Genomic DNA, 13342 nt, shown 5'->3' on the forward strand with positions numbered 1-13342 from the left:
GTGATGTGGATCCCCTGTCCTTTCCACTTCCTTCACCTGTGTCCTTGGTCGAGATTCCCCAGAAATTCCCCAGCTCCGAGCTGGGTGGCAGTCCCCACTGTTGTACTTATCTAATGACGTGGTCCACTGTGGGAAGGAAAATATTTGCGATTGGGAGCAGTGGATAAGGCCCTGGAAATCACGTTCCTCTAATGTGTCCTTAGCAGGGGTCAATGGCCCAGCGACTCCCTGGTCGCCACAAATCACTCTGCACTGACCCACTCTCTCTGATGGCAAAAGCAACTGCTTCCTTAGATACTATAATGCCTGAGGAGGCCCGTGTTTGTTTGGGGCTCGTAAAGTGGACTGAGATTACATGTCTTCAAGATGCACATGCTGGCGGAAGAGCATGCTTGCTGACAGCTGGACAATGGCGTTTGAACAATGGAGCGGGGTTGTTGTGGAACGAGGTCTTTGTCCCGCTGGCCAGGTCCCTTTCCCTCTGTGGTGTTCTGAATGTTCCTCATCAGGAAGTGGCATTCCTTCCCTCTGATCCTGTTTGTGTCTGAACGACAGTTAGGATGTGAGGATGGCTTAAACAGCTCTCCTGATGATGTCATCCTTCACTTCAAAAAACCCCTCTGATTTCCTGTTTATCCTTCTGTGGGTATTAGACTTTGCTGATGAGTTGCTCTTCTCTGCAGGTGATGTCATCACTTGAAGTATTTTCTTTGTCTCATTTTGTTTACTCCCTCTCATGGTGTCTCAATATAAATATATAAATATAAAACCGGATTTCTTCTCCATCTCTCTTGCTTTCTCTGGTCTTCCAGGGTCAGGCGCGTCGCAGGAAGAACATAACAGAGTTCCTTGGGGACGCCAACATCCCGTCCCCAGACTCCTTGGCCGGGCTGAGTGGTTCTCTTCCAGGCGTAGGCCCTGGACCGGACAGCTGGAAGAACCGTGCTGCCAGCCGCTTCTCAGGTTTCTTCAGCTCTGGCCCTGGTGCAGGGCCCTTCGGCAAGGTGAGATGAGAACTACCAGTAGGAAGGTCTGCGGGCATGTAGAAGGACGGGGCGAGTGGTGGCTGTGTGTGTGTGTTTTAGGTCTTAATAAACTCATGGGGACCAAATGTCCCAATGAGTATAGCAAAACCAGAAATAATTTGACTCATTGGGATCTTTTGCTGGTCCCTGTGAGGCAAAAGTCAATTTCCGGCTCAGGATTTAGGTTTAGGGTCAAACTTACCATTTATTTTATAGTTAGAGATGGGGTTTCTTTAAGGTCCAGGCGTTGTTGGTTAAGTTTAGGGTTAAGGTTAGGCATTACATCTAGATAAAGTTTTGGGATAAATGTTACTTTATTGAGGTTAGGTTTAGGGTTAGGTTTAGGGTTAGGTTTAGGGTTAGGTTTAGGATTAGGTTTAGGGTTAAGATTAGGACAAGGGAGCATGCAATTTCTATTTTCTGGTCCCCATGAGGATAGCTGTACAAACTTGTGTGTCTGTGCGTGCGTGCGTGCGTGTGTGTGTGTGTGGTTGATGGACATAGACATCAACTCCCAGTGAGATCACTTCCTTTCCCTCCGAAGCTATGCAGTTTACTCACACAGCAATTTTCCAACCAACAAATATGCCTAGTAGCTGTGGTGGAAGTGGCCTGGAAGAAGAGGTTATACAAATGTCTACCCCGTTTCACTGAAACCTGTTCATGTCCCTGGGGTGATAATACTATTGCAAACATTAGACTCATGGATCTGAATGAGCAATAATCATTATTGTTGATGTCTTTGGACAGATCCACATACATTCTCACAAACACGCGCACATATATATATATATATATATATATATGTGTATGTGTATGTGTGTGTGTGTGTGTGTATATATATATATATATATATATATATATATACACACACACCATTGTTTCCACTCTTCTGAGGTCACATCCTGCACAGTAGCAGATGTCAGATGGAGACAGTGTCTGTCAGTCCCCTGGTTCATCTCTATTCACCCAGGCCACTGAACATCCCCTCTATCGCCGTTAAGGGGGGGGGGGGGGGGGGGCGGCGGCATCTTTAACCCTGTCTATGGTAGGGTATAGGTCGACCACAAAACCTGGTCCCTCTCCTGCCCAAATAGCCGGGGTGAAACAGAGCCAGACGACAATATCCTGTACCCCTCAAGAGGAAAGACCACTAAAGACACAGTTTGCGTCACCCCCCCCCCCCTCACCTCCTCCTCCCTCTCTTACCCCCTCCCTCACCTCCCCCTTTTGTCCTAGTGATCTCCATACACAGGGCTCATTTTCATAAGTACATATGGCCTCCGTGGCCAGACAATGGACTGTAGAGCTGTTAAAAGATTTAGGAATTCAATGAACTATTTCGGGGGTACAATTTTACGCAACATTTTGGGGTATTGTGTTGAAAATGTGGTGTTACTTCTTGCTTGCTCTTTATTGCTGACCTTTTTTATTGACTTGAGCTACTGATTTTTGTAGCAGTGAAGTGTGTGTTCTCCGAGATACAAAACGTGTGTTTGTTTCCACCCTGTCAGGAGGTGGACCGCATGGAGCAGCTCCAAAGCAAGCTGCAGTCGTACACGCTGTTTGGCCTTCCCAAGGTGCCGCCTCAACTCTCCTTCCACCATGACTCCTGGGAGGAGGAAGAGGAGGATGAGACCAGCTTTGCCCTCGAGGACAGCTGGACACGGCTACTGGACGACCCTGAGGTGAGAGGACAGGAACCCATGGACACGTGTGAATACAAATCGAGGCCTCCCAAAACCGTCATTCTCCTGCGTGTATAAACCATAGATCCTTGCATCAGTCGGAATGCAGAAATCTTCTTCTAGTCATTAATGGTACACTATCGCTGTGTCGGTACAGTGTGCATGGTTGATAACGGCTCCAGGCGTCATTACAGGGCTGATAGAAAGGTGGTGTTTTATAGACGTTAGCAGAGTTATGGCAGTCGTCTCTTCAAAGACATGAGTATGAACTCCGGAGCAATAGTCGAGACATAAGCCCACCTGTCCATATGTGGCCTGTTGTTTTAGTCTCTCCAATGACTTACTTGTGTGTGTGTGTGTGTGTGTGTGTGTGTGTGTGATACAAGATACTGTGTGACTGGGATCAAGATTCCTACAGAGCCGTTGGATAACCTCAGCCAGCAGGCCTCACAAGCACCATTTGTTTGTGTGTGCAGTTCTCGTATCATGTTAAGAATGTGAACAATGTTACAAACGTTCAAGTGCTTCAGAACCCCCGACTGCCAGTTCAGTTCTGGGACCCTTGTAGCTCATAAGTGGGTGACCGTGTTTTTGTGTGTAGGAGCTGTTATCTAATGTGTGTGTGCGCGCGTGTGTGTGTGTAACAGGCATTGACCAGGCGCCAGTTCCACCAGCAGGAGGCCATCTGGGAGCTTCTGCACACTGAGGCCACCTACATCAAGAAACTACGGGTCATCACAGATGTAAGCACACTGTAGACAACAGTGACCGTATTCCCACTATTGCTTCTACTGGAATCTCATGAACATGTCCTTTTAGGCGAATGTGTGCTGTATCTAAATGTCCTGTTAGGCGAATGTGTTCTGTATCTAATTGTCCTGTTAGGCGAATGTGTTCTGTATCTAATTGTCCTGTTAGGCGAATGTGTGCTGTATCTAAATCTAAACATTTCTCCTCCCTTTGTCTAGTTGTTCCTGTGTGGGCTGTTGAACTTGCAGGAAAGTGGCCTGCTGACGGAGGTGGAGCCGGCACGCCTCTTTAGTAACATCCAAGACATTGTGCGTCTGCATACATCCCTGTGGAACCAGGTGATGCTGCCAGCCCTGGAGATCGCCCGGCAGGCCAGGACCCTCCTGAACCCCATTGATCTCGAGCAGGGCTTCAGGACCTTCGGCTCCCGCTTCAAGCCCTACATCCGTTACTGCATGGAGGAGGAGGGCAGTCTGGAGTACATGAGGTCACTACTCAGGGACAACGAGCTCTTCAGGATCTACGTCACTGTGAGTTGCCGTCTGGCTGTCCTCTCAACCCTTGCTAAGTACTTAATGTAAAGTTAAAGCAATTTCTTTTTAAGACATTGGCAGATGTTCAGATGAACAGGTTGATACCATTTTTATGCATTTTGAAGGAAGTTACCCTCTAGGATTTGTGCACTTGCAAACTACTTTTAGCATTGTGCAAACTACTTTTAGCATCGTGCAAACTACTGTTAGCATTGTGCAAACTACTTTTAGCATTGTGCAAACTACTTTTAGCATTGTGCAAACTACTTTTAGCATTGTGCAAACTACTTTTAGCATTGTGCAAACTACTGTTAGCATTGTGCAAACTACTGTTACTCATGGTCAAACCCCTGCGTTTCCTCTCTCTCTGCCTGCGCAGTGGGCCGAGACCCATAAGCAGTGCAATCGCCTGAAGCTGGCCGACATGCTTGCTAAGCCCCACCAAAGGCTCACCAAGTACCCCCTACTACTGAAGGCTGTCCTCAAGAAGACCGACGACTCACCATCCCGCGACGCTGTCAACAGCATGGTGGCTTTTGTAGAGGGCTTCATTAATGGCGTGGACGCGCAGATGCGCCAGCGGGAGGAGCAGCAGAAACTTGCCACCATCTCCGGACGCATCGACTCCTATGAAGCAGTGGAGGGGAGCAGCGAGGAAGTGGAGAAGGTGAGCACCGCGGGTCCGCCACCCGACTGAGGCCATTGTTCAGCGGGGAAATCTCCATTGGAGATGCGCGTTTAGGCCGTGCGGAAATTGCGCTTTGTGTTGCCAAGAGGTTTGTAACTTTTTCCCTCCCCCTCCCGTCTCTCCCCAGATCCTGCGCGAGTACAATCGCTTTGACCTAATGGCTCCCATGAAAGGCACATCACGGGAAGAGACCCGGCAGCTCCACCTGGAGGGGACTCTGCGTATGAAGGAGGGCAAAGAGAGCAGGGTAAAATACTGTCTGGGCTGCTTGCAGCTGCTTTTAACTGATGATATCGTCATGTAACTGTTGCAGACTGAGAACTACTCAACACTGCATTTGACTCCATCATTGTGATATTTTAACTAGTAGCGCGACGGGTGCAAATTCCTTTCATAATTTGTGTTTACTTGTTTGACTAAGCCTAGTTATTCTAGTAGTATGCAATAGAATAGGTTTACCTGAAATTAAACTGGAAGGGTTTCTTCCCTCTCAGATGGATGTATACTGTTTCCTGTTCACGGACCTGTTGCTCATCACCAAGCCAGTGAAGAGAGTTGAGAAGGTCAAGGTGATCAGACAGCCCCTCCTCATCCACAATGTCGTCTGCAAAGAGCTCAAAGACCCTGGTGAGTCATTAAACACGATGAGCAATATCTCATTGAAAAAACCCCGGGGAAGTCCAAATCTTACCCATTTGGCACTTCAGACGGGCTCTATTTTAATCGATTTCAACCCAAACCGACTATATTCCTTTAAGAAATAAAATGTTCAACCCCCTGTTTCCACTTCTTTAAGGCTCATTCATTCTCATCTACCTCAATGAGTTCAAGAGCGCTGTGGCCGCCTACAATTTCCAGGCCAACAGCGCCACCCAGGGGCGAAGCTGGGTAGATGCCATCTGCAATGTCCAGAATCAGCTCCAGAGGCTACGGACCGAGGAGCTTCGCAGGCAGCAGGTCACGCTACAGCGCCGGCTAGATGGTGAGGTAGATGAAGAGGAAGACGAGAGCAGCAACTCCACAGCCAGTTCTCCCAGTATGAGGCACAAACACCGTCAAGGGCCAAGGTAGAACCCAAACCCTTCTTTTGATGTGGCAGTGCTTCACTCTTCAGGCATTATTCAGTATCAATAGCATACTTGATTGCTAATTCTGTTAGGAGTTCTATTATTGTTCTCGTCCCCTTCTAACGTTTTGTCCTCTTTATTGCCCAGTCATTCGGATGGCTCCACAGAGACCCTGTCAGTCATGGAAATAGGGGAGGACTCGGGAGAGAATGCAGACCCGTCTGCTCCACATACTGACCCAGGGGATCCCTTAGAGAAAAGCCAGGACTCTGGCATAGTCACCCCCCCCACTGGACCCATGAACTGCCCCTCTACCAGCCCCCAGGGGAACCACACCGACCGGCACCCTGAGCCAGAGCAGGGGGGCCTGGAAGGAGGGGAGGGGGAGCTGGACTCTCAGTATCGCTCGCTGTCCTTGGACAGTGCCTATGGAACCCTCTCCCCAGAGTCCCTCCTGAGAGAGCTAGACCTGCAGACACGACAAGGCCACAGTGAGGAAGAGGAGACCGAAGAAGAGGGAGAACTAGAGTGCCACCAGGTTGAGGTGGAGAAGGAGAAGATTAAAATGGAATTGGTGGAGGAGGAGGAAGAACAAAAAGAAGAAGAAGAAGAAGAGGAGGAGGAGGAAGAGGAGGAGGAGGAGGAGGAAGACTCAACCTCTATCGGTTCCCAGCTGTCCGTTGTTCAGTCTATGAAGCCCCGACGACGACCCCCAGTGACAGCCCGTCTGCACTGCCTCCAGAGACTGGACATCAAGTCCCGCTCAGAGGACAACCTCCTGCAGCACTTCCGTGACACTGACCCCGTCTCCCAGATACACGCACGCAGCTCTCCGGTCCAGGACCAGTCAGCAGGCAGGATTGAGAGGGAGGAGTGTCTTGTCCACAGTAAGAGCCTATCCGAACTACGCCAAGCACAGGACCTCACGGAGCTGGAACCTGAGGATAAGGAGGTTCTCAGCATGTCCATGCCCTCTGGTAAAATGACCGACGCCCTGAGGAAGTCTCAGTCCTGGCAAAGGGCTTTGGACCTGGAGCTGAGGCTGAGGTCAGCGAAGTCCTGCGAAGGCAAAGGCAGCCTGTCCAACAGCAGTGACTGGGGGAAGAAGGCAAGGCACACCGAGGGCCGGGACGGGGGCTCGTCGTTGACTGCCGGCGGTTTGGAGGATCAGTCGGTGCCCAAAAACAGGAAGTCACTGACCCCGCAGCACAAAAAGCTGACCCTAGCCCAGCTTTATCGAATCCGCACCACCCTAGTTCTCAACTCCACCCTCACTGCTTCGTGAGTCTTTTTTTCCGTGCCATCTCTTGTACACCTGGGTTATGTTCTCTGGGCTTTCATTTTGTCATAATAAATGTCAGCCTTCACACATTATTCTCTGATGTTCGTGCAAGTTTAACGCAGCGTAGGATGTGCTTGTTTAAACTGAAACCGATGCCAAAGGTCAACCACTAGGGGAACACTTACAAAGATATTGTTTGGGATAATGAATGTTCAACAGTAAAAAGCCTTGTTGTAATCAATCTCTGTTGTGTGCTTTTTGTTTTTCTAGGGAGGTGTAAATACCTGCGGTCGGTTATTCAGCTAGTGGCACCTGACCGCAAAGAGGGAACCTCACTACCCGGGGATCTGCACGGAGGGGACCAAATTCCTTGGGACACAAATGCACTCTGTCAAGCTGCTTTCTGCCTTTCCGTTGCCTTTCGGACAGTGTCTGCTGCGCCCTTCTGCAGTCAGACAATGAGAATCTTCTTTGCTGTTGCATTTGGTTTCTGTTTATTGCATGGAATGGGAGGCAGAAGGCAGAGAGACATTCAACTGCTTGCACTTTGTGACAATGGAACATAGCGTTGGGGGGAGCTGAGCCTGGGTCCTTTGGGTGGACTGGAATGTTACCTGTGTGAGGTAACCTGTGTGAGGTTACCTGCCCCCTTAATAGAGACTGAATTAAGGGTCTTCCAGGCATGTATTGGTCTGCTTCACTCTGCTATGGAACAGTGTACTGGAGAAGGTATAGGAAAGAGCTGGGTGGGCCAAACACTTTCGGAGTCTTAAGTAATGGAAAGAAAGTGGGCACAACACCTGCCCTCAAAAATGTGGTTGATGAAATGATACGGCACCCAGCATGTCCTGGTGTTTGTACTACTCCTGGTTTGCTATGATTAAACAAAACAACAAATATTGCACAATGGTATCTTTGTTAAATAGAAGAATCACTACTTTACATTCAAAGTGTATATTTAGAAATTTGGTGTGTGTGTGTGTGCGCTTGTGCGTGCGTGTGTGTGTGTGTGTGTGTGGTATGGGTGGGTGGGTGTGTGGATGGGTGGTTTGATAGATGGTTGTGTGTGTGTGTGTGTGTGTACCAGGAATGTGTGTGTGTGCTTTGACTGATATATTGTCCTAAAATCCTGACTGAACCAAAGTAATTTCCATCAAGAAGTCCATCCATGACTGAGTATCAGTAACAATGCCAAAAGATCTGAAAAACTTAATAAGCAGAAGGTTCTAAACTAAAATGTGTACCTAAAAGTGTTCTATTAACAAACAGAACATACTGTATTTTGTTATGGACTGCCAACATTCCATTTTCAAAATTCTGTTTAAGATTTGCATACACATGATGTCACCTCTGGGCTTTGTATTTTCTACTGTGCAGAAGCAATTTTTTTTCCCAATAGTGGAGGTATTATTTATCTATGAGAAGATTAACTGGTTTTTCATTCTCAGAAAAGGCAAACCCTTAGCAACCCTTGGGTGGACTGGCGTTGTCTTGAGGAAACATTACTGCACTCATGTAGAAAGATAACAGCATACACTCCTAACCTGCTGCCTCTGTAGAACAAAAACAATAGCAACAGGCTGAATGTGGTGATTGTGAGAGCTAAGTATTTCAAGAATTTCATGTTATGGTGAGCTTGGAGCACCTTTTGAGACATTTCATATTTTGTGTTTCTTTAAGAGACTAAACATTGGTTTGGAGGGTTGCATATTATTTGTGAATCAGTTGTTTTCTTTGGATGAATTTCTATCCACACTAATAGGAAAAGTGACTTGGCCGGAGCTTTGACCAGCATAGCAGACTAACATGGTCCAACTGACATTCAGCTTGTTTTAAAACCCTCCTCAATTGTTACCCATACCAAATTGTTTAACATTTGTTTATTTCTAGTTTTTGTTGATTTGTAATATTTATTAAGCTTGCTATGTTTTATATATAAAATATTGTTTATATTGTTTGATTTTATGACTTGTAAATTTTGTCTGTGTAGTCTTAATATTTTGTTTCTTGTTTATCATATCAGGTTTCATGAATCTGCTATGAACCAAAGTAATTTGTTTTCCTTTTCAGGAATGTCTCTTAAGTGTCTTACTGAATAAAAAATGTACATGCTGTGTAGTGGAGTTGTTTTGTATTTTTGAAGGCTGCGTATCCTATATTGAGTCCCTGGGTGATGAAGGCAGCATATCTTTGTTGAGTCCCTGGGTGATGAAGGCAGCATATCTTTGTTGAGTCCCTGGGTGATTAAGGCAACGTATCCTTTGGGTCCCTGGATGATGAAGGAATGGAGTGTAGCGATTTGAACATCTTATCAGGGGGCTGCTAGGGTTAACCCCTGAGCTGAGGAATGTCTTTCTGTTCCTGAGCAAGACAGTTAACCTTAACTGTAAATAAAAATGTTTTCTTAGTCAACCTACCTGGTAAAAAAAAAAAAAAGGGTATGTAACCTTAGGCCATCTGACAAAATAGTTCAAAGCTACTGGATGTATCTGGGCAGTAAGTCTTTGGCTGATTGGATTCTCCCTCCTTGTCATCAGAAAAATGTTTTCTCTGCCTGCTCATCTGCACAACCCCTCAACAAGGAGGTATATTGCGATTATTTGCCAGTGTAGAGAGATCTCATTTGGCATTTAGCAGATGGTCCTCATCATAGTGACTTAAAGAATTGGGGCTCAATTATTGACTCAATACAAATTTTCTTATGAAGCCCTTTTTACATCGGTCTGAAAACCAGTTGTGTGGCCCTAACATACATAAGATCTAACAGGATAAATGACACCAGATGGGACCAACTGATCCTAGTCCCCCAGCACATAGACTATGGCAATGCAGATACTGGGGACTTAAAAAGGGGTGGGTTCCAGCAATATTCTTAAAACAGTGCTGACTAGGCAGGAAATGGCTTCTCCCATTTTGCCAAGCATAGCCCCAAACCAACCAACAACACGGAGGCAAGCCTCTTGTCACTTCAGTGTACTTATAGATGTGGACGGCAGGTCCAGTTCTGAGAGAAAAGTAGGAACAATTCAATATAATATTTAGGAGGTTAGAAGTAAATACTTAGAATCTGCCCTAGACAGCAGTGAAGAGAGGTTAGCAAATTTCATAATTCTATCCGATAATTCTTATTATCGGATAGAAGAGCATTTCAGTAGTTAGTCTGTTCTTCAATAAACAAATAACATAGATGTGTTTTTGTAAAAAAAAAATGTGAAAAAGTGAAGTTTTATTATTGTCAGTTTTTACTTTGTTGACTGTACAATCCTCAAAAAAATTTGTGTGTGTGTGTGTGTGTGTGTGTGGGGGGGGGGGGGGGGGGGCTGGCTTATAACTGCCACTTCCGCTACCCGTTTTCTAGAGGAATTGCAGGAACATGAATGCACATAAGGGTAGACACACACACACACACACATCCAGGAAGTGCTGGTCCTCTCTTGGTTGCAGTGTGCTGGCCAAGGTGTATTTACAGGTGATTATATCAGCTAATCGTTGGATTACAGCATGTTGAATCCACACAAGCCCCTAATCCGCACGGAAAAAGCAGCGCTGCCCCTTTGGGATTGTCCCTAGTCTTAATCTGATCCAGAATCCGGTCGGTGGGCTGTCCCCCCTCCCATGCTCACATCTGGCCCAGTGGGATTTAATGTTGTAATCCTTTTTTATTATGCTTTAACGCTGATATGCTGGACTTTAATTATAATAATGTAGCTTTCATTTTAAATCACAAAATAATTATATAGCCCCAGCTATATTAGCTCCTCCTAATATGCAACATTTGGTTGTGGTACACCACTCAATGGTGGCTGGGTGGACACACTACTCTGGTATAAATGTTCATAATTTAGGGTGAAAAGCATTGCAAATAAATGAACTGTATCAGATTGTGTTCAGTCGTACTGTTGAAACAAATGTCTTTAGTCCAAGTATGAAAGAAGACAATTCTGGCCACCAAAATGTATCCCCAAAAAGTGTGCACTATGGTATTTATGAATGGATTTGTGCTGTGTCACAAAAATGTCATGGCTAGCGGAGGTATGTTATTCTGCTTAAAGATTATACACATACGATCAATCTAAATACATATCCAACCTTCAATGTTTAAAAAAAATGCTTTTGCAAAAGTGCATCTTTATTATACACTCCTTCATTTTGTTTTTCCTCAGTGTTGGAATGTTGATTCCTATTGTAGCAAATGGTGGTGGTCATTCTTGCTGTTCATGTGGTTGTGGATGCTTTGTCTGTGATGTGAGAAAGACCCTTCTGAATGAACAATGGTGTCACCCTGGTTTTTCCATTCCATTGCAAACAGCTGTGGCATGTCAGGGTTAACACTAGTCCCTGTGACAGATGTCAGAAAGCATGCTGTAGAAATGTCAGATTAACACAAAGGGGCACTTTGCACAAATCCCGATTACAGAGAGCACTTTCATTTATTAAACTCTACCAATCCCTGTGTTTTTTTCGAGCCAGGATTAAAATCAGGTAGACACCATTGTCTGTCTAAACAATCCCCTCTCTAATCTAAGATCTCCCTCCCTCAACTCATTTACTCTGCAGTTTGGAGCCTAGATGGGCCTGGGACTAGCTGGTTGGAGGTACTGGCAGCAGGCGCTTATGGGTAGCCTGCTTGCTACCACCACCACATATTCCCATTAATCAACATCATCCCCTTTAGAAGAGCTCTGTGATTGGATTTAGGACATGTTTTTATAGAGGGGGGAAAAATAGTGCAGATAACTGAATGGTGTTTACATGGTCTGTGCTGTGAAAAGGCCCCTGAACAAGTGGGAGCCATATGGACTGGATCATGTGAACAGCTGTCCTTCATCAGTGCTGCCCCAGTCCGCCATCACAAGCTGCATTCAGCTGGCGACTGACTGACCTTTGCGTCGTCTGAGGACCGCGGCTCTCAGAACATCTGGCACCAAGAGGCCTCTTATAGGGCCCCAAATGTAGCCTGGGCCTTGAGTGTTTCAGCAGACTGGGGATTGGATGACGTCTCCCTCCGTGTTCATGTTGGGATCTTTCGTCTCACTAAATCACGTCCGCGCAAGGAAGTAAGACGCAGAGCAATGAATACAAAAGTACATTTTGGGGGATGTATAATTATTGACTTTAATTTAAAAGATTTTGATTATTTCTCAATGGGCATATGTCAATTTCACATGTGCAGACATATCCAACTTGCTTTATATGTTTGTAAATAATTATTTTACATTCTTTTTTCCTGAAATTGCTTAATGTAAGTACTTTTTTCCTGAAATTGCTCAATACTGTACATTGCGCAAAGTTGTTGCTTGTTTGTTTGCTTGTTTGTTTATAAACTGCAATGTAATTAAATATGTTCTAAACTTCTGTCTGGCATTTTGCAATACACAGACAGGTCATAGGTCAATGGATCATCATTCTTTAACCTCAAAATAAAATGTACACTGTTTTTTCAAAACGGCAGAGCATAAGGTTCAATTTTTTAAATGACCTGCAAGATTACTAGGGCCCACTCCCCACTATAATTGTATCAGCTCATAAGAAGCTTACTGTCATCTCAATATTGTACTTTTTTAGGATAGTAAAACATATGAAATTGAAATCACAAGCATATTTCTTAATTAAATGGAAACTCATTTAAAGAGTAGCAATAGCTACAAGCGTAGACCGAAAGAGAGTGAGATTACTGAGGTAAACCGAACACATTTAATATTCAGAGCGCATTGACACAATTAATCTGACATTGTGTTGTAATAATACCTTAACTGACACAAGGCACCCAGTGAACTGGGCTCTGTCAAAGCACCATCCGGCCTGGTGCTGTGGGTACATTTCTTTCAGTTATGTAAACCCAAAAACTCAGTTCTGTTGCATTTTAATTATTATGCCAACGGTGACTGATTTTAGACGGCAACACAACTAAACTCCAATGAAAATATTGTATTCTAAACCATTAAAGAGGTTTTAAAGTTAGATTACATTTTGAAAAGGATGCATTGTTGATTTAGAAACATAGGCCTTTGAATTCTAGACCTGGTGGAAGAGGCACATTAAGAAAAGTACTTTCAGTACTTACAATCACTCACAATAGCCAATATGATATAATTATTTGAAAATGGGTGGCTTGCTATGTACCTTTCGTGTGTAAACGAACTTTTCTGACCTCAGTGGTATTTCAAAGACTTTGATATTGTAATAGCAGCCCATACCACATTGTTTTATGAGTTAGATAGATGGACAATTATAATCCAATTTAAACGTTTTCTCAGTCTGTCTGCTATCTTTCAGTACTCAAAGAGTTAACCACAGGAGGCGCAATGA

At 45.1% G+C, this 13342-nt stretch overlaps 1 protein-coding gene across 7 annotated transcripts in view; it reads left to right on the forward strand.

Moving 5' to 3' along the window:
* Positions 1–7934, forward strand: part of plekhg5b (pleckstrin homology domain containing, family G (with RhoGef domain) member 5b) — a 55433-nt gene extending 47499 nt beyond the window's left edge. For 5 of the 7 annotated variants that reach the window (XM_010875310.4, XM_010875311.5, XM_010875312.4 and 2 more), the window contains 10 exons: positions 813–1004; positions 2540–2713; positions 3361–3456; positions 3682–3993; positions 4376–4663; positions 4812–4931; positions 5179–5311; positions 5481–5751; positions 5899–7032; positions 7304–7934. In XM_010875310.4, the coding sequence (XP_010873612.2) occupies positions 813–1004; positions 2540–2713; positions 3361–3456; positions 3682–3993; positions 4376–4663; positions 4812–4931; positions 5179–5311; positions 5481–5751; positions 5899–7032; positions 7304–7313 (2730 nt within the window). In that variant the 3' untranslated portion in view covers positions 7314–7934. Of the gene's footprint in view, positions 1–812; positions 1005–2539; positions 2714–3360; positions 3457–3681; positions 3994–4375; positions 4664–4811; positions 4932–5178; positions 5312–5480; positions 5752–5898; positions 7037–7303 lie in introns of those variants that run through there. The other 2 variants (XM_013136485.4, XM_013136486.4) reach the window with 1 other exon arrangement.
* Positions 7935–13342: the final 5408 nt, after the last annotated feature.

This window comes from Esox lucius, chromosome 12, assembly GCF_011004845.1.
Source record: "Esox lucius isolate fEsoLuc1 chromosome 12, fEsoLuc1.pri, whole genome shotgun sequence".
Classification (NCBI taxonomy): Eukaryota; Metazoa; Chordata; class Actinopteri; order Esociformes; family Esocidae; genus Esox; species Esox lucius.